General features: G+C 33.4%; 1 protein-coding gene across 7 annotated transcripts in view; it reads left to right on the top strand.

Moving 5' to 3' along the window:
- RTTN (rotatin) overlaps positions 1 to 20,265 on the top strand; it is an 83,522-nt gene extending 63,257 nt beyond the window's left edge. For 4 of the 7 annotated variants that reach the window (XM_038174953.2, XM_027451906.3, XM_072034810.1 and 1 more), the window contains 14 exons: positions 235 to 430; positions 1,478 to 1,568; positions 2,493 to 2,646; positions 2,784 to 2,921; positions 3,769 to 3,980; positions 7,548 to 7,653; positions 8,669 to 8,763; positions 11,879 to 11,956; positions 12,848 to 12,974; positions 14,689 to 14,885; positions 16,402 to 16,669; positions 17,872 to 17,975; positions 18,327 to 18,393; positions 19,795 to 20,265. In XM_038174953.2, the coding sequence (XP_038030881.2) occupies positions 235 to 430; positions 1,478 to 1,568; positions 2,493 to 2,646; positions 2,784 to 2,921; positions 3,769 to 3,980; positions 7,548 to 7,653; positions 8,669 to 8,763; positions 11,879 to 11,956; positions 12,848 to 12,974; positions 14,689 to 14,885; positions 16,402 to 16,669; positions 17,872 to 17,975; positions 18,327 to 18,393; positions 19,795 to 19,877 (1,916 nt within the window). In that variant the 3' untranslated portion in view covers positions 19,878 to 20,265. Of the gene's footprint in view, positions 1 to 234; positions 431 to 1,477; positions 1,569 to 2,492; positions 2,647 to 2,783; positions 2,922 to 3,768; positions 3,981 to 7,547; positions 7,654 to 8,668; positions 8,764 to 11,510; positions 11,620 to 11,862; positions 11,957 to 12,847; positions 12,975 to 14,688; positions 14,886 to 16,401; positions 16,670 to 17,871; positions 17,976 to 18,326; positions 18,394 to 19,794 lie in introns of those variants that run through there. The other 3 variants (XR_005263470.2, XM_038174955.2, XM_072034809.1) reach the window with 3 other exon arrangements.
- The last annotated feature ends 1,266 nt before the right edge of the window (positions 20,266 to 21,531 follow it).

The following is a 21,531-nucleotide window of genomic DNA, read 5'->3' as shown; positions in this document are numbered from 1 at the left end:
TTCCAAATTTAGCTTTTATCTTTTGCAATTACTGCTGTTCTGTAGAAAGAACACTTTGTTTCAGAGCTATTTTAAATAACACTTTCCTGTATTTGATGTTTTTTCCGCTCCAGAATATACTGTTCTAAGTATAAAACAAACCTGGATATTTTCTGAAAAATAGAAATCAAGTTATTTTCTGTAACTACTCTACATATTTTTGTATCTTGTTGTTGTTGTTTAAACACTTTTTAGGTCAAAGTGATACTACCACAGCAGCATCTCCAAGTCAACATGATTCTGCCACATCTGCTATGTCTAAACAATGTGCTGTAGTCACACCTGCACTTTTGTCAGCAGTTTGCAGCCTTCTGCACAATCTGATGATTGTTACACCAAAAGATACTGGAATTGCTCTTCAACAAGTACATTTGCTAACAGCTCTCAGCAGGTATGAGATCAATAACTGCTGAACTACAGACAAAGTGTAGTAATGTAATAGCAGTAAAAAGTTTGAAATGAGATCTATGGGTATGGCAAAATTGTTAAAGTTATTGATCAATTCTTGCTTCTGGAGTGTTTTTTATTTTTTTTGACATACAACCAATAAAAGAATTAGATTTATTTTTTTTCATAGGAGAAGTAGTCACATTGGTGATACCATTTGTGGTGTGCAGTTTCTACAGGACTACTGTGTGCTGGTCATGTGATGTTTGGTCTAGATGACCATTTAGTCATCTTTTTTTCTCTTTTTAACACAGTGGTATTTGATGTAGTCAGAGGGTATTGAACATTAATCTGACAGAATTGCAGATCATTTTGATTAATTTTATGATTTTCTAGTTTTAACTAAATAAAACTGTATTTTGAGAGTAATCCAAGGCCTGTTGCACTAAAAGAGAGTAAGCAATGCTTGACAGCTTTGGGAAAGATCAGAGACTATAGTGGGTTTTTTTGTTGTTGTTGTTTGCTTGTTCTATTTTTGTTTCTATTTTTTTAAATAAGGAACATCTGCAAAAATAGTCTTCAGATTGTATTCCATGTTTTTACTTGCATCATAATAAATTCTTTCACCTGCAGACAGTGCTTGGAAATCCTGAAGTGAAGCATATATTTTTTTAATTCTTTAAAGAGCTTTTGTAGTTGATCTTCATATAGCAATTAAGGAAAAATCTTGTTTGAATACAGTTTATACTACTGCAGAGCTGTTTATTGTTGCACAAGAAAGAAAATAAGTAATCCAATGTAAAGAATTTTAACCAGTGAAATAATAGCCATAGGAATTTATTCTAGCTGTTCTGGACCAGTTTAATGCTACAATGGTTGCTATTGCACTAGGTATATTCCAAAAAAATAAAAAGAAAAATACTATTTTAAGAAAATACATCATAATTTACTTTTGCTCTGTTTAAAATGTTCTCAGATGTAGAGTGTTAAGTTAGTAGGATGTTTAATTATTTAAGTATATTTCTAACCAGTTTACTTGATTTTATTTTAGCCTTGTAAGTGCTAATCTGGTTGAGAGATATATCTTGGAATTGAAAGCTCCACTGGGTCATCCATGTCATACAGAACATGTAAAAGCTCAGGTTAGAAATGTACTTGTTACTATTCTTTTAATTATGAAATTAGTTATGTTTGTTATCTGTATTCCTTAACTTATGCCAGACATATTGCTATATTCATATGCATCTGTGTTTTTGAAAGGTTTGAGAGAAAATAAGCAGTATTATGTTCAACACAGAAAAAATAATTTCTGGATTACAACAATACCTAGAACCATCAAACAACTGAAAACCAATTTTGTATTTTTAAAACACATTGAACTGAGCACTTATAATAAACACGTAATAGAATTTCTTTGTACAGAATCGAAGGGTAAGACAGATGCAGTTACTGACAGTTATTTTCCATGACAAATCTGGCAGCTTTGCTTTGTCTCCAGTGCTGCAGACACTTGCATAGTTCTCAACTAATTCTGATGTATGCAAAATGTATAAGGGTTGTTGCTAACAGAATCACTTTTGTCTCAAATTTAACTTAGCAAAATATTTAGTTCAAAGGCAGATACCCATGTCGTTAAGAAAAAATGTTCCTGCAGATATAGTGAAAAGTGTTCCTGCAAAAAATACTACTTTTTAAAGTTTCAAACTGTGTTTGTTTTCAGGAAATATACATATATTTGTCAATATTATTGACCAGTCTAATGTTTTTGTTTATGAGCTTCAAGAGAATATCATGCTGTACACATAATGAAAGTCATGACTTTCTCACAGCGAAGTTTATTCTTTGTCCCTAGAAAGTTGATTACATACACGTTTCAAGAATAGGAATTTTGTTTCATCTACTACAGTACATATTAGGAGAACAATTTTTAGTTTGCATCTTTTTTTTCTTTCAAGTGGTATATATTCATTCAAAATGTTATAAATCAGTTGAGTTAATGCATTAAAAAATATGGAAGATGCAAATGTATGGCTTTTATTTCATATATTTTAAAAAATATTTAACAGGTACTATTGCTACTCCAATACTTATCATCTGTGTCCAGGCTTCTGAAAGCATGTTTACTAGTGGACTCTCAGCTTGTAATCCAGGATGAACTGTTGAAACCTCTCTTGGGAAATACCTTCACTATTCTCTCCATTCGCTGTAAAGATGGGCTAGGTAAATAAAGAACTTTGTTTCCAGTATAGCCAAACAGCAGCAGGTCTTTATTTAAGTATCATTTAAAGTTGTGACTTTAGCTATCCAGATTTGTATGCATGTGTAAATAATTTGATTTTTCTCTATTATCTTTACAGATACTGAGTTAACATCTGTACTTCGTGAAACCTGGGTAGACCTCTTCAACCTTCTAACTACATTATTGTGGAAGAATAGCCAAATATCTTTTCCATTTGTGACAGCAGCTCTTGCAAATCACTGTACAGCCATAATTGGTAATAACCATTTCTGGATGAGTTTTAACCTGATAACTAATAAATTAAATAAATAGAAGAAGTATACCTCTTTAGATGCTACTAAATGATTGTCAATGGTATATCCAAAATTATAAACATAAATGTACCCAGAAAGTTTGAGTGACTTGTTTCAAATGAACTTTTTTTATTTCTTCCTTATACCATCATGTTAATTTTTGAACTGCAATATAAATTCACAAACCATGTTTTCATATGTGGGGTAGTGATTCTAGCTGTAAATCTTAACCAAGTACATCAAATAGAGCCTGAAATGATCCATTAGCACTTTTTTACCCTGTGTGTATATTTTTGTTTTATCTTACTTTTTGCTTGCCTTTTGTGTTTTGCAATAATATAAGGGACACAGCAATTCAAGATTATTATACAGGTAGTCTGTGGGTGGGTATTTTTCTTTTTTAGATTATTCCTCTGTTAATTACTTGCCTAGTGAGGGCTCCAAGGTCTCCAAGATTCTCTAATATTTTTAGAGAAACCAAAGTGTGAGCATCGTTCAAGCTTGTGATTTCTGACAGGTGTATGTTAAATGGTGGGGGTAAATTCAAATCCAATTGCACATAAAGCAGCTGATGAGTACTGTCAGTACTATAACATAAGCTTTTGAATAAAATGAGGAGAGTTCAGAAAATTGTAAAACAAATGACTTAGCAAATGGCAATCTTACTGTCAAAGTACGTAGAATTCCTTACGTAGTACACTAATATAGCAGTTTTTTGGCTAGTACTTTCTTTGATAAGTTTCTGAGTTCTGAAGCATTTAAGTGTTACTTAGAATTAAATATAAAAATCTTTTTTATTTAACCTTTCAGATACCATTTGTGATTGTGTTCATCTGTCAAACACATATCCTGCTTTATTTATGGCTAGTTTACAGTTCCTCTCTGTCCTTTTGAGTGAGGAAGGAAGACGACAGCTCCAAGATGAACAGAGTATATGTCAGAACTCAACTGTTAGCTTTTTTTTAGATCACGTTGAAGGAAGTCAAACATCAGTAATTCAACTTACTGAATTAATTATTCAGGTATTTATAGTTTAATAATGTGATTGTGGGATATATTTTTGCTTTTTTGTATTTTGTTAAAGGAATGTTGTTGTCTAATGAAAAATCAGTTGATTCCAGTTATGAACGGAGACATCTTTCATCTGAGGCATCTATTATGTTCATTTTTGAAATTCATGTAATAAGGTAGAGAAATTGCAAAGAAGCCATTCCTAGGAAGTTCTTTGGCCATTACTTTTGTGCAACAGCAGCGTGGGATTAAATCTTATGTAGGGAAGATATTTCTTGTATAGAATATATCTGTTCAAATACTGATACGGCGTTCTATCTTCCTGTTCTTCCAAACGCTAAGTGAGATTTTAAGGTTCAAGCTGTAATTCTCCCCATTGTAAATCACAGCATCATTGTTCTTTACAAACTCTTAGTTAAAAAAAAAAAAAAAAAGAAAAAAAAGTGAATGAAAATGAACCAGTAAGACCTTCAGTTCATTCCCACATAATGTAAGAGCAGTATTGCTTAAATGCACTTAATATTACTATATTTTTCCAAACTAGTTTTAAGTCGTCCAGATAGCGTATTTTCATCAAGTCTCTCAGAAACTTGTTGCCTCACATAATATATATTGGTGACAAGGTGTTTTCTAAGATAATTATTCTGAATATTCTCTTTCCTACAGTAATCTCATTATTTTTATTTATACTTTTTTTGTACTGCCCAGAATAACAGTCTGTAAATAAACGGAGGTAAAAATTAAAATCTTCCATTACTTAGCAATAACATAAGTTGTATATGAAATTTGTCTATCTTCCCTTACATTATCCATTCTGTCTCTGCTCATTGTCCTTTAAAATATGTGCAGTTTGTCACTGTAACAATAATATTTATCCATGAGTAAAGATACTAAAACGTTTGCTGAAACTGAAACACTTCCATTTACCAATGCTTTTTATTTTATTTTTTTTAGTTCAGTAGTGTTTGACTACAAGACACAAGTTTCATAAAACCTAAAGTAACTCTCAATTTCTAGTGTTCTGGAGTCACTTAACTTTTTTTATGTTATCACATTTAGACCTATTTTGCTATGTTAAATATTGTGTGTTGAATATATATCAGTTGATACATATTTATGACATGTAGTGTGACTACAATAATGCTGTCTTAGTATCATCTCATCTGCTCTCTTCCTATGGTTGCTGAATCCTTGTAGAATAACCTCAAAGAAGAACTGAAAAGATAACTTGTTCTTATATTACATGAAAGGGTATATATCTGCTATGATTCTCAAAAATAATAGAACTAGAAAAGAAGCAGCTTCAGTTTTCTGAAAGCAGAGAATATACATTTAGTTACATCTACTCATTTATTTATTTTTTACATGGTACCCATTGAGAAACAGTTGAAATAGGAGGCTATAGTATGTAAAGTAAGCTATTAATATAATTGATGATGGTAAATATGGTCAAAGAGAAGCACTCAAGCAAATAATTGACTAACTTAAGGATGGGAATTTTTAAGCAATCAGTTATCTCCATTAAACATCCTAACTACCTAAAATCTATAGAATGGATTATATACAATGGCAAATGGTCACTTACGTCTGCAAGTGTGACCAGGTACTAAATATGCTTTACTAAATTGGTTGTATGCAATAAACACACCTACTGACTTTGAAAGGCCTAGGTACTTCTATATATGTAAACTTTAACCTTTATATATGCGTTTTCAAGATAAGAAATAAAAATAATAAAAAAACCATAATGTATATGCAAAATCTCAAGTTTAAATTCTACTCTTTTTCTGGATATAAAACTTGTAATATTTTGTAAAGTATGTAATCTCCCCTTTAACTAACCTAGTGGGTGCAGACTAACATAGCCAGATCTGCTGAAGATTTAAAGGACATCTTAAACTTATTAATCATAATCTACAAAAAGAATTGAAGGTGTCCATTCTCTTTTTAATGCCATAATATTAATAAGCTAAAACCACAGGATCTGCTATTTGAAGGTGTTATGAGTTTACACATAGCTATTTTTTCCACTCATCTAGTAGGCAGTCATCAATTAATTATTATGTGTTCCCTATGATTGACATAAATTGTCCTTTTTATTATAATCTGAAAATCTTAATTGCAGAATAAGGAAAAATACAAAGAAAAGAATATGTTTCAAAGAAGGATGGACTTTTTGCTAGATCTTAGGGTGAAATTTAGAAAACAGACAAAATGGAAGCTTAAAAAAATACATAAAAGTATGTGTATATATATGTATATATACACAAATGTACAACCAAGCGTAGTTATTTAATCAGTTCTAACTGACCACGTAGTATTTTAATCAAAGGAAAACACCTGAGAGACTGATGAGGAAATATGTTTTGTTGTTTGTTTTTTTGTTTCATTTTTGCATAATGATTATTATATTTAAAAATATATATAAACAAGTAGCAATTTAACGGGCTAAAAGGTTCTGAATGGCTAAATCACAGAAGTCCCAGGTTCATGCTTTGTTGATCTATTTTCTGTCAGTTGTCTATATTGAATTATCTTCTTTTTAAGTCATTAACGTACTAGTCCTTATTTCTTGATGTTTTTAGTTCTGGTAGCACTGAACAAATCAGTGATAACCCTAGGACAAACACGGATATTTTATTGCATATTGAAATTTGAAAGATATGTTAGACAATTACTAGTTAGAGGACAGAGGGCAATAAGAGGCTGAATATGTGATGTATGTGTAGCAGCAAAAAAGTTAGGTAGTCCTTGTCTAGGTACTTACAAGATTTTTGGCTGAAGTAAGCTTTTATTTAAATGCTGGATTTTAGGCTGACTTCAAAATAAATTTTTCCTTTGCCATAATCCAGCACCAGTTCCAACTTTACTATATTCTTCTGATTACATTATATACAATTTTCATTTTACATGGGAAACATTTTGAGGGAAAATTGCTAGACAGACAAAATTCCCCAGTAGATAATATATAAAGCACAAACAATTCTCAGTCTTTTAAGTCTCTTGTTATATGACTCCAAATATATTCCTTTGAAAGTATAGAGTTTACATTTACATTATTAGAAATGCAAGGTAATAGCAAAGACGAAGATAAGGGGTACAGAAATACGCTGCCATTTTTATCCTGTTGGAAGAGTATTTTAAAATTATCTGGGTCAATGATATTTTTACTCTAAATAATTTCATTGATATGTAATGTTCCTTCTCATTCTGTTGAAGGGAAGTCAAATTGCACTGAAGTATGTTGTAATAGTATTCCTGAATATTAGAAATGGTCTGTGGAATCCCAGTATTGAGGCTTTAGGAAAGTAGCATGTTAAGAAAAGAATAAAAGGAGTGGGCTCAGAAATACTTTCCCTTTCCATCACTCTCTCATCTCTTTTACTTAGAGAAAATAATAAAACACTTCAGTGTAAATAAACTATAAACATGAATTTAAAGAGGGAGAATTCCAGATAGGAAAATAGTGATGAATCATCAGAATGAGCATATAGACTCTGGTAACATATTTACAATATGAATGCTACTTTTAATATGATCACTTTTTCAATATGGTGATGAAATTGCTTTATTTGTAGGTCTGTGAAAGGAAATCTTCAAAAGATGTGCTGAAGGAAGTTGCTGTAAGTGCATTGCTGTCTCTGTTGGCTGTCAGTAAAAGCGCCCAGAAATGTGCTTTAGAAGGTGAGCATTTAAAAATGTACGTTAAATGCTTTATAAATCAAATTTCACAGTTTTTAAATTATGTCCTTTGTCAAAATAAAAGACCTAGTTTTCAGAGGCATTTTTTGCAGATTTTAATGGAGAAATTTTATTAATAATTAAAACTTTTTCAGCTACAGATACTTTGTTTTGTCCAGTCCAAAACTTCATGGTTAAAAAAATGTTATGTTAGAATGAGAAGCGCTGTGAGCTTTTACAGCTAGCAGCATATTCATTCATTCAAAACTGGAGGTCTCTTCACACTAGGAGTGTCTTAGGGAACTGAACATCTGCTTTTCTTTGTCTCACCTTGCATGTAGCAAATCTACTGTGGTGGGGATGTACTTAAGCGAGATAAATGCATGCCTTAACCTTTTGAAGTTAGTCTTCTGTGCAGCATTGTTGAAGATAAGCTGAAGAATTATGATTTGTTTTCCTCTTCTTCCCAATTCATTTTCATATGCTAGCCTAACAGTCTCCATCTTTGACAACTGTCTGTCTTGTTTCAGCAACTTGTAACTAATACAGAGCTAGGAGTATTTCGAAAAAGATCATAAAAAGAATTAATCAAAAATTACTTTCCACCTTCCATCTTATCAGTCCCTCCTTTGGACATTATATTTTTGGTTCTTGAGATTGTTCTACTAGACACAATCCATCTCAAGAACTGTAGTAGTAATTTTCTGATATAAAGAAATATTATAAGTTACAGAATTTGTAGAACTGAATCTTTAAATTTCAGTTCAGGAGGGTAACAGCAATCAAGATCATTGCAAGCAAGATATTTTATGTTCCATAATGGCCATTGTTGTATTGCCAGAAGATGTTAGTAACCCATCCTCTTAATTTTTTTTATTGTTTTCTTTTCAGTAGTTTTGAAATTTCATATTTTAAAGGGTATTTTGAATTCCTTTTTTAGGAATTAAAATTAATTATGAATTATTTTCTATCTTAATTTTGAATTATCTTCTAAATATTAATGATTTTTGTCTTCCAGTTGACCTGATAGACAATTGTATAGAACAGATGAAACATATTCATGTACAGCTGAATTTGGATTCTCTAAAGCCTGGGAAAGCACAGAGAAAAAAGGTAACACAAAAACAAACAAACAAAAACAACTAGCCAAACAAACAAAACCCACCTTGATATAATATGGCACTTCTCAGCCCTCTTTTTTTTTTCATTGACATGGATACTGTTGGTAGCTGTCACAGGTGAGTCAGAGTAAATGACAGCTTGTGGTGGTTCTGGATAATAGGGCTTCTTTAAGAGTCTTCTTTATGGGCTTCTTTATGGAGCTTTTGCGAACTTGATTATTTCATCAACTTGCTCTCACACCCAGAGTTATGTTCATTAGTTCTCAATTTCCCATTAGGGCAATGCTGCTGAACACTGCTGGTTCAGGAAGGTCTGGCAGAAAGTTCATTGGTTCATGCTGTGCAGCTGCTCAGGTACCAGTCCTGGGTGTTCACAGCCAAAGCCTTCCTCCCTCTCCCCCCACTTTGTTTTCCTCAGAGACGGACAGCTTTTCTTTCCAGAACTTTAAGCCCCCATTTTCTTTAATCTAAGTAATTTGTGTGTGAAGTACAATGCATGATCAGCCTCTGAATTGGTGTTTCTGTCTCATGTCCCTTTATTAACTGTGGGATTCAGGACTTCCCACTTTTATTTGAGGCTATCTGAACTAGCAGCCAGTCCATTCTGGTTGAAGCCAGGAACAAAAGAGCTTTTGTTTGAGACTTCAGAAGTTCAGTTCCGAATATTCACACACATGCACGTTTATCTGTTTTCCACCTGTCAGTGTTTGCAATTTATGATTTTTTTTAGCTTACAACAATGTCTAATAGTCCTGTGTTATCTGTATTATTTTTCAAACATAGCTGGACTTTCATCCTTTGCAGTCATGGTCCTGCCCAATCCAACTAATTTTTCTGACCTTTTTCTATTTCTCAGGTTTTCTTTCTGTGTCTTTCAGTTGGTGCTAGCCGTTTTCTGTCTTTTCCTGTTTTGGTCAATCACCTTGCCACCCCACAAGTAGTTGCATTCTACTTGTGCATCCAAGTTATGTTTTTATATTCTTTAAGTTCTCATATTATCTGGCTTCCAGTTCTGGAAGGTCTGTAGGTCTTTCTGTCCTACATCCTTGGACTGGGCACTTCGATCTCTTATTGACTCAATTGACCCTGTCATTAGTTTCTTTTCAGTGCTCTTTTACTTGTGCTTATCCCACTACCTGTACTCCCACATTCTCTCTGTTCCCAAGTCTTTTTGTTTAGCTTTTATTTAACTTACAATCATTCCAGATTCTACATGTACAATGACCCAGCTCTTCCTTACCACATCTAGACATAGACTATTTATAGTTTGATGGGATTATTGTTGCAATCTGCCTATTTTCTACCATTTTCATTTAAGAGAATTATTAAAATACAAGCAATGACTTCTGATGTCAAATTTGATATCTCATCCAATTCCAGATGATGCAGCAATTGCAGTAAATATCTTTCTGCAGGATAGGTCTGCGTTGTTTAAGCTGGATAGAATTTTTCTCTTTGGCATTGGCACAAACAGACATTAGCCTTCATTTGTGAGGGTATGGAAGTGTGTTTTGTAACAATGACCTCTTAAAAGAATTTGAGTTTGACCCTGAGATTCGAAGGTCACAATTTTTCTTGAAATCTCCTAAACACCTTTATTATCCCTTGAAGGAGGGATAAGCTGAAAGTTTTCTTGTTTTGGGTATGCCCGTTGAGGTTGGAGTCAGCTCGGTTTTTTTTATATTTATTGGGCTGAGAAGGGGAAGCTGCAGACGTTTGAATCTTGTTAAATGTGGAAGGAATTTAAAATCTGACAGAAAATGAATAAAAAAATCCTCTGAGAAAGGTGACCTTAAACAGCCAGAAGGATTTTTTTTATGTTCTATGAAGAAGTCTCTGGAAAAAAATTGCAGAAGACAACAGACTTCTCCATTGAGCTGGGACTGTAGGTTGGTTCATCATGTGTGAGTGTGCTGTTGTTCATTTGTGGTGGTGGAGGAAACAGGAGGATTAGTGAAGAATGAAGATATCCTAAAAAAAAATAAATGAATAAATAAATAAACAGTGCCATCAATACCATCTAATTTTTAAACAGCTAGCAGCTTACATCTGAAGTATTAATTGTAACGTGTGACATTTGATAGGATTTATTGCTGTTTGTTTATTTAAATAAAATAATTCATCAAGAAATTCTTGAAGGAACTTTGTGAATAGCATTTTGTTTAGTTAAAAATGAGGCACACCAGTTATAAATGTGTTTGTAATGATGACGTATGTATTCCTTTTGTTTTGACTGTCAGCAAGTTCACGTAGTATGATTTATAAGTAAGCATTTTTTCTTCACATTATTGGGGGCTAAGCATGAATCCTACTTTACCTCTGTTTTCCTTTATACTTGATAAAACAGAAATAGTCTTCTGGATTGAAGAAGCTTACTGGAATTAGATCCACTTTCAGAATTGGTTTTATGCATCAACCTTGTTAGAGGTCAGCCATCATTAGTCTTTTAGTGTCAGAACGCTACCATAAGGATAGGTATTTTGTTCGCTTGAATGTCTATATAGTACCTCACTGTCCAAAGGGCTGTATTTATCTTTGTACTATTCTTACCAGGTTGGAAACTTTCCTGTATTAAGGATAGGGAGCTAAGACACAGGGAATATAAGGATGTATTGGTCTGACCAAATACAGAGATCTGCAAGATAGAGTTAGTTTATCCTTGTTTTTATCCTTGTTTTATCTTGTTTAGGGAAGAAAAATAGGTTCTTTTATGAAGTGATTCATCTGACTTTTTTTTAGATGTCTTCTTTAGGATGGAACAAATCAAACACAGAAAGCATTCCCTCTAATTCTACATTAGTGATAAGAGAAATGGAGCTCTGCATTACAGATCTCTGCATTTGGCCAGGTCAGTTCCCTTAGAATTAATGTGAGTTATAAAGAGACAGGAGGAGGCGTTCAAGTAACTTGCTGTAAATGGCTTTAGTATAAGTGTTTTAAGATAGCTGAGATTAATCTGACCTGAAATCAGAAGGAAACTCTGTGGAAGATATCTGTCCTGAACATTGGTATCTTAGATTTGCACCGCTCCACTGAAATATGTTTCCTTCATCGCGCAAAATGAATTCTGTTTGTGTTTATGATCTTCAAGTTTTTTCTCTAAATAGGAGGATAGCCTTAACAAGCAATTAAGATGTGCTATGCAGCTCCTTAGAAACTGCCTCTTTCGGAATGAAGAATGCAAAGTAAGTAATTCCTTCTAGAGGTGCCCCTCTTGAAGTCATATGTTAGTCCCCTTTTTGTATACAGAACACCATGTAAATTATAGGCCTACATCAGCAATTTGCTTATCCCTAAGGTTCCCATATACCAGTGCTTCAGCTACACTGATGCAACTTTTCTTTTCTAGAATCAAGAACTTTACCTTTACACAAAGGAAAAAAAAATAAATGAGGTTATTGAGCATTTTTCCTGTTTTCATCAAGGATCTTCAGAGACATTTTCTTGAAGGACAGATGGACGTTGTTGTTGATAATTGAACTATTCTATTATTTGCTCTGTAGAACTGCATTATTCTATTTCCATGCTTTTTGAGTTCCAATTAGTTTAACTGGAGTAGAACAAAACTGTAGAATAGGTAGCTCTTCAACAATCACAGCTGGAGTGAATAAATCTTTACTTTTATCTGCGTGTCTCTCAGTAATTAAAACGTTTCAGAGTAGTTCTAGACAAGTTTGGCTTACTGACATAATTCCCCAGAGCACTAAATTTAATTGCTAGCAAATAATATTCAGTAATCATATATTATGAAGCTGACCTGAAACAAAAATACTTGCTGCCAAAATATTTTAATACTAAGGTTTGTATGGTTTATAAAGTGTAGGCATATATATTACTAAAAAGAATTTCAAGATACTCACTGAAGAAGTTAAAGTATGAACAACTGAACAATGGCTATAAATGTCTTGCGAGAATCATGGATCTTTCATTAATGTTGTGGGGTTTTGCTTCTCTCTATACAGTCCTTTAAACCAAACTAATGGGACACAACAAGATAAAAAGTATGCTTTTCTCACTTCGTTTATACTTCAGTGTATTTAATAAAATAGTTTTCATTCTTCCTTGTGTTCTCATAGATGGCAGCACTCAAAGTTCATCTTGTTCCTGTTCTGAATTTGCTATGGCCATGGTTTTTAATAGATGACTCCTCAATGGAAATTGCTCTGCATTTGCTTTGTGTCTACACGGCAAACTATCCTGCAGGTATGAGAGTCACTCTGTGATGTAATACATCAACATATTTTAAAAGAATTAGGATAGCATTAAGAGCAGAGTATAAAAGCACTGGTCTAGTCCATCAAAGTACATCAACAGTTTTGATTTTAATACATTCAAGACTTTTGCTCAGATCCCATTTCACTATGTTGGTTTTAACAAGAATACAGGTGTGTTAAAGGATTAAATAACATTTAATTCAAACCATATTTGAGGGTTACTCTGAAAGCCCTACCAAACTTAGTATACTACAGAAATACAACTTTGGGAATTGTATCACTGAGAACAGTATATCAGTATTTTATACGCTTTGTATTTAAGCTCTTATTGAGAAGATTCTGGTTTTGAATTATTCAATATTATAATTTAATTCCATGTTATATTTGTTATATTTCTTCTATTTATATATCTGGCTTAGTTAACTTGTGTTTGATGAAAGTATATTTTGTGTAAAGATTTTTTTTAACTGAAGGAATTCTCAGAGTAATTATCCCTGCTAATAGAAGCCTCATTCCATATAACCTGGTTTATTGACTGAGATAACAATTTGCTAGTGGCTTGAAGAGAGCCATATAAGTATGTTGTTTTCTCCCTATAAATACACCTTTAAGAATTAGCTTAGTTAAAATATACTAACAGAACATAACTGAACATTTTTACATTCTTTTTAAGTTAATGTCTCCAGACCTCAAATCAGTTTGCAATGTACTTTTTCATAATGAGGTGTTGTTTATTTTTGTTTTTAATATGGACTTAAGAAATGCATGCATAAATTAGCCACACACAGGATATAAATTTAAAAGCAGGCAATATAAGGCTTTGTGACATACTGGAAATCAAGCTTAAAGTTCTGATGGTCTTTCCTGTTCCTCTGCCTCCAGGCTATATTTGTATTTTTCTTGCTAATAAGGTTTTGGATAAATGTTTTTCTCTTTATGTTCATGGTTGTTGATTTTTGAGGTGACTCAAACTTACTTACCTAGTTTGAGCTGATTAACCGCTTTCCCTTAGTGCAGTCAAATAAATGATGCAGATGTTTGTAATGGTTAAAGACTGTTTTGTTTTTATTTACTCTTGCCATGTAAATAATTAACCACAGTTGCAGTTGGCAAATACCACTAAATTAAAATGTATACGTGCACATTCATGCATAAACATTGTATTGGCAACTTACTTGTTCCCTGCTGCTGTGCTAATTTGAGCTTGTAGTCCTGTAGCATAGTATTTTGCTTGGTAATGTGGTACAAAGTAATGATAGCTCCAGACAACACTTGTTTCTCAGAAAAGTACTTTAAGAAAATAAAAGTTTCAGAGTACGGACAAGATTTGTGAACCAGTTTCATAGGGTCACTTTGGATTCTCATGACACACAGTTTTATAATGCCTTGGATATAATGTACCAGGATACATTCTGAGACAGAACAATGACTTTTTTTTAACAGCAGAATAAACTCTTAGATTCTAGAAAAGTAGACTGCTATTCCTGTAAAGTGCTCCATTTGAGTCACTTTTCTATTCAAAGCACATCCCATTTACTTCACTGTGGTTCAAAGGAATTAAAAACAAAACAACAATAAAAAAAATCCTTTTAAAAGTCCCAGCTTGGTCTTTGAGCTGTTCAGCCTCTCTTTAGATGGATTTTTTTTATTTTTTTTAATGAATATGTACATTCCTCATCTGATAAACGTTTAATTTCCTTAAGGTTGTACTTCACTTTGTTGGGTCAGCAGTGGACAGCCATCACTTTCTGTACGAAGTGCAGCTGGCAATTCATTAATGCATAACATCTTGAAATTGGCTTCTCAAGTATCAAATGATAACAGCTCACTTCAGCAGGTGGTCTTCAATCTTCTTTCTAACCTTGCTTTGTCTCATGACTGTAGAGGCATTATTCATAAGGTAAATAATATTTACTGATTTTTCACAATGTCGTATATGCACTTTCTTCTTCTTAATAAAACCTCATGCTTCAATATGGAATATCTTGTGATTAAAGCTAAACTGTCCCATCTCTTTCAGCCTTTCCCCATATATGACATGCTCTAGTCCCTTAATCATCTTTGTGGCCCTTTGTTGGACTCTCCAGTATGCTCATGTCTCTCATGTGCTGGGTGAGGTACAGAATTGGCCATAGTACTCCAGCCTCACGATTACTGAGTAGAGTGAAAGTATCACCTCTCCACCTGCTGGGAATATGTAGCCCAGTTTACCTTTTCTTTGTGGTAAGGTCACATTGCTGACTTATAGGATCATAGAATTGTTAAGGTTGGAAAAGACCTCCAAGGTCATCTGGTCCAACCATCCCCTACCACTAATATTGCCCACTAAACCATGTCCCTAAGCATCGCATCCAACCTTTCCTTAAACACCCTCAGGGACAGTGATTCCACCATCTCCCTGGGCAACCCATTCCAATGCATAACCACTCTTACTGAGAATAAATTTCTCCTAATTTCCAACCTGAACCTCCCCTGGCACAACTTTGAATCCATTCTGTCTAGTCCTATCTCTAGTAATCTGCAAGAGGCCGATCCCCAGCTCCCCACAACTGCCTCTCAGGTAACTGTAGAGAGTGATAAGGTCTTCCGAGCCTTTTCTTCTCCAGACTAAACAAGCCCAGTTCCCTCAGCTGCTTCTCATAGGACATGTGTTCCATGCCCTTCACCAGCTTCATAGCCCTTCTCTGGACACGCTCCAAAGCCTCGATGTCTTTCATGTTCAACTTGGTGTCCACCAGGACTCCCAGGTCCTTTTCTGCAAAGCTGTTTTTCAGCTGGATGGCCCCCAGCATGTAATGGGTTTGTTCCTCCCTACATTCTTCTCCTTGTTGAACTTTGAGATACTTGTCAGCCCATTTCTTCAGCTTGCTGAGGTTCCCCTGGATGTTGATATGACCCCCTGACATATCAGACATTCCTCCCAATGCCCCCTCATGACCTGTGAAGGGGAGGATACTATACATTTAACACTTGTTCATATAAGTAAGTAATCAATAACACAGTATACTGCATACACAGTAATACTGCATTGATTCAGTTATATTGTTTCTATCTCATTTGGGGGCAAAAACACTAAGCACAAAGTAAAACGCTTAGGTAGTGTTAGAAATTGTACTTCAAATAAATGTATTGTGTTGGTCCAATTTTTAAGTATCTACTACATAAATGATTACATATACCATATAAACTTTTTAACCAAGATATGGATTCTTTAAAGTTATCTATAAACCAATATATAACACAAATGTTTATATATACTATAATGTTAAAATATTTATGTTTAAATAAAACATTAATATATAAATAAAAACATCAGTACTAGGTTTTGATCAAGCATACAGATTGGAAGGTCACACATTAGTGGAGAAAACATGGACTACAATATATCCTAACATCTTTTTTCTTCCTTCTGACAGAGTAACTTCCTGCAGAACTTTTTGTCCCTTTCATTACCAAAAGGAAGTCATAAAAATCCTAGTAACATATGTATTCTTTGGCTAAAGCTGCTACTGAACATATCTTTTGGAGAAGATGGACAGCAAATGATTATGAAGATAAATGGTTTTATAGAACAGATCGTGGAAATGTGTAAAAACAGGCACAAGAATAGCCAATATATAGCACTACTTATTCTACATAACATTTGTTTTAGTCCACCAAATAAACCCAAAATATTAGCTAATGGTAAGTGCCTAAATGGTATTTAAGCTATTAGAAAATGTTATATCTTCAAAAATGCCATGTTTTCATTGTAATTTGGGTTCCTGACCAAGAACTTTATAGAAATGCCTATCTAAGTAATACTAAAATGATTTTCATTGAAGTTTTTATAGAATTGATATTTTGTCAGAAATGGTCTTAAAAACAAGAATTTGTAACAAAAAGAAAAGCAAAACATTTAAAAAATATCATGAGACTGATCATTTGAATATAGTAATTCAACATGAATTAAAGTATTTTTACAGTTTTCTCAAACAGCTAATTTTTTAGAGGGAGATCCGAAGAATTCCATGTGTTGTTGTCTGAAACAGTCTAATTTAGAATTATTAAATATTTCTACCATGGGTTTTCATAACTTTGGACAAAACCTTATTAGTTCCTGCAAATCAAGGTTGTTGACACAAACTTTTATGTTTTGGCATGTGCTGAAACTGTTTATAATAACAGTGAAGTTATGATCATGACATATATGTTTAATGTAACAACATGGACAGAACTTTTCTCAGTTGCTTGTAAAGGGTATGTTTCTTTCTCCCTCTTAATTGCAGAGAGAATGCTCCTGCTTTCCTTATAAGAGACTCAGCAGGTCTCTTATAGTGTCCATCCTTGTCATTTTTTCCCCTGCAATGCTGATTTGCTGCCTTAATTATAAATGTACATTATCTGCGCATTTTGTGAAGTGAACAATCTGACTTGAAGAGACTTAAAGGTTTCAATCAGACTAGAAAATTAAGTTGCCTACTGCAGGGTTAAAATATTTCTCATCAGTTAAAAATAACCTATGTAGTAATTACTATGGAAAATAGAAACATCTTAATTTCTATCCTGATATGATAGGCTCAAGTTGTGGATACTGGGAGTTATAAAAAGCTTTTATGGCTTCCTCAGTTCCAGTGCATATCTGATGGCTGTGCATAACATGTTTTGTTACCAATTTCTTATTTTTCACCATTATCTTTGTTTTTCTGTGTTTTTAAACACTAATTTCAATTTTGTGAGCATATTTAAATTTAATCAATCTGATAATATAACTTTGGTAATTCTTCTTCCATACCAATACTTGTCATAGAAATAAGTGCACTCCAAGGATAAAAATAGAGACGTATGTATATATTTGATGATATTTTTAGATGAGGGTGGTTTTTGTTTTGTTTTTGTCTCATTAGATATGGCTGTTGCAGTGCTGTCTACCTGTTTGGAAAGTGATAGTGAAGCAGTTCAGAGGATAGGAGCAGCTTCACTTTGGGCTTTGCTTCACAACTATCAGAAGGTTAGTATTTGCGAAATACTTGAAAAAATGTAATGTTACTGTTATATGTGGCAATCTTTTAGTAAACAAAAAATAAAGCTTATACCAGCAATTTCATTTTCTTATGTTAATAACGTAGGTGATCAGGCTGGGGGGATTGAACAACATAGTAAGTAACTTGCCCTGTGTGATTTCAGACTGCTTATATAAATGCATTCTGGATGATGACAAAGTCATTTGCTAAAATTCCAGCATTTCATATTCTTAATTATTGTCATTTTCTAGTTTAAAACAAAGAAGTTAACTTTGCTGCTAAAGTGTTAACATGGGGGGAAAAATCAAGTGATTTTATTTTGTTTGTGTGTGCTTCAGGCAAAAGTGACTCTGAAGAATCCATCAATAAGGAGAAAAATAGATGAGGCTTATTCTGTAGTGAAGAGTAAGTTTAAATTTCATCTAATGTCAATTATGTATTTTTCCATCAAGTAGCTCACTAATGCATTTTAGTTTATGTCTTCATTATACTTTTTTGCTTTCCTATAAGATTTTGAGGGGATATTTTCATCTCTAAAATCATGAGTACAGATATGATTTTTAGCTAGGCATCTTTTGAGTACTTCAAGTACATCTTTCATAGTATTATGGTTAACAAATTTTTAAATTTTAAATCTCAGGTTAGTTTGTAAGAACAGGTCCGATTTGGTTTGCAGCAAAATGCTTTCTTTGCTACATGCTATGCTTCTGTGTTAATTCTTAAACTTTGTAGAAAGAAAGTCTTTATCTAGCATCTACTTTGCTTAACAGTTCTCAGATTGACTTGATTCAGCTACATAGATTAGGGATCATAACAGAACATTGTGCCAGTCTGTACCATGAGTTAATTGAAACCTTGAGTATTTTCCTCAAGTAACTGAAGATAACTATAGGTTAAATAGCTTTTATATGATAGGTTGCTATCTTCGGCTCAAGAGTATTCATTTTGAAATGATTTTCGAACATTGATGTGGAGTTGCAGCTTTAGTTGGTAACAGTGGATTTGTAGTTAGTCACATCAGACTCTGATCTTAGAAACACATGCAAAAGTGTCATTTTGAGCCAATGTTTTGCTGCTGATTTCATTTGCTCTATACTTGTAGTCAAATAGGTTCATTGGTGCAGAGGCTTGTTCCCATAGTATTTTGCAAGACAGAATTTCTGTCACAAAATTTCGAGCACTACTTGACAGTATCATAAGTAGGAGATACTAGAACGGATCATGATAGTTCATCCTGTGCAATTGTAATCCATTGATTTCATCGTTGTGCCGTTTCAAATGCATCCTTCGCTAAGTCAACCATCAATATATATGCAATATATATAATGTGCAATATCAATAATATGATGCAACGTTACGTATACCAAAATGGTTTAAAGTGGTATAAAAATGGCTAAAATGGTAGATTGTTCTAAGTACAAATGGATACATTTTTCAACATGCCTCTTGTTCTTCTTCATTTCATACTTTGCCTTTCCCAAGGACAAGTTTTAAGAAAAACAAGGGATTACCTTATTGTAACTCAGAAGAATCACAAGGCATTTTTCACTTTTTTTTTTTAATTTGTTACAACTGAATGGGGTCTTGGAAATCTGGTTAATTACAGCCTTTTATAAGCAAACAACAACCATAAACAGACTTTGCAACATATACTTTATGTTCTAAATTTTCTACTCATAACATAGTGGATATACTTATAAAATAGGATGAATTCTAGCAAGGTGTTTGGTATGATCTTTGATAAAAATATTAATTTTTTATTCAGAATCAGCGAGAAGTTCACATCTTGTTTTTTCTTCCTTTTAGCTACTCCACAGCCGGAAGGGAATGAGCTAAATGCCTACTACATAAGATGCTTAGAGAATATTGTGCAGCTTCTTGATTGTTAATGATTATCAGATGAATTCTTATCTTGAAATTGGACAGATTATTCAATGGGAGCCTGAAACTTAAAGAAAAGACTTGTAATTCATGGATTTATGAAAGTAGCATGCATGCTATGGAAGAAATTTATGAAGCCTTTGAAGAAGGAGTTGATCACTTTGAACCAAAGAAGTTGCACTAGTTGTGGCTCAGACTGTTTGTACTCTAATCCCAACTGGGAAGTTGTAATGATGCTGCTATGTAAAGTATGTACACAGGAGAATGAATGTACAGAGGAAAAGGATGTGAAAAATCAGTAATCTTCTTAAATTATGCATTGAAATTGTTACTGTAAATTATTAGAGTTGTGGTTTCAGTTTGGTCTTAATAAAATTTTGTTTGTTTTTTAATTCACATCAGCGTATGGTGTCGGTGGATCATAATTTATAATGTTGCAGATAAGAATGGTGGATATATACTTAGATTTAAGAACTTGTTGTGTTGCCAGTCATGTTGTGTTATGCCTGTTAGGTATAGAACAGCAGCATGTGAGTTTTATTTTTGAAGGAGCTTTCAGTTAAAACTGCTGCATTTTTTTAAATGCTAACAATTAAAAAAAAAAAAAACTCTCCCACTTAGTGATATTACAAGTGACAGATATGCTGACAATCAATTTATTCAGGTTGACGTATGTGTATCAGTTTTAGTTACAACATCATAGAAAATAGAAAATACTGAAACAAAATCTTTTACTTTCCATTTCATAAACACTCCAAAAACTTTTCCTTTAGGAAAAAATAAAAACAAACACCAATATGTTATCCAGGCCTGTGCTTTCTTTGATCTGCTACTATGTAACTATGGTCATATGCTTTTCAGTATTATATACTAAATGATTTTGAGGGAAGTATACGTTAATGCCTGAACACAAGACAGTTTTGTAGAACATGCTTCTGAAATATTTGCAGAGTGTTTAAAGTTTCCCCCAACACATACAATTTTATGTTAAATCAGGGAGAGACAGAAGCGAACAAATAGAAAAACTTTGGTAAGAGTTGTAGCAATGCCATGTTTATCTGTCACTAGCATTTTCTACCTAACCAGGTAATAAAAGATATTTTCCACTGACAAAACAGAGAGGATTTTTGTTTGTTTCAGCAGTGCCCAAAGAACTTTGGGTGCTCCCTCCCTGGAAGTGCTGAAGACCAGGTTGGATGGGGCTTTGACCACCCATGGCAGGGTGGGAGATGGTCTTTAAGGTCCTTTCCAACCCAAGCCATTCTGTGTCTTTATGACATAGAATGTGTGATTAGGTATTACTCCTTTGACAAAACCATGATGCTTATAACAGCTGTATTAAATAATTACTAGATATATAATTATCGGCTAACCTTCCTCTCCCTGACAAAACAAAAAGCAAAGAGAGGCCATCAAAGCCTGACTCTTTTCCACTTTATGCATTGAATAATTATTGTTACTTGAAAAATGGTTATTGAAAGCTGTCATTCTCATTTCATAGTATTGCAGGATGTCCCCTTCAAATTAGCAAGATTATTTCAAAGATTTTCAAAAAGTTATTTCAGTGTTTCAGCATACTCAATCCTGATGATGTCTCTCAAGTCGAGATGTAAGTCACAATGCAGATTGTGATTTTGCTTTGTGACACAATGCACTTTGCTT

This window comes from Anas platyrhynchos, chromosome 2 (genome assembly GCF_047663525.1).
Source record: "Anas platyrhynchos isolate ZD024472 breed Pekin duck chromosome 2, IASCAAS_PekinDuck_T2T, whole genome shotgun sequence".
Classification (NCBI taxonomy): domain Eukaryota; kingdom Metazoa; phylum Chordata; class Aves; order Anseriformes; family Anatidae; genus Anas; species Anas platyrhynchos.
The sequence above is the reverse complement of the archived record's forward strand: the minus strand, read 5'-3'. Positions and strand labels throughout refer to the sequence as shown.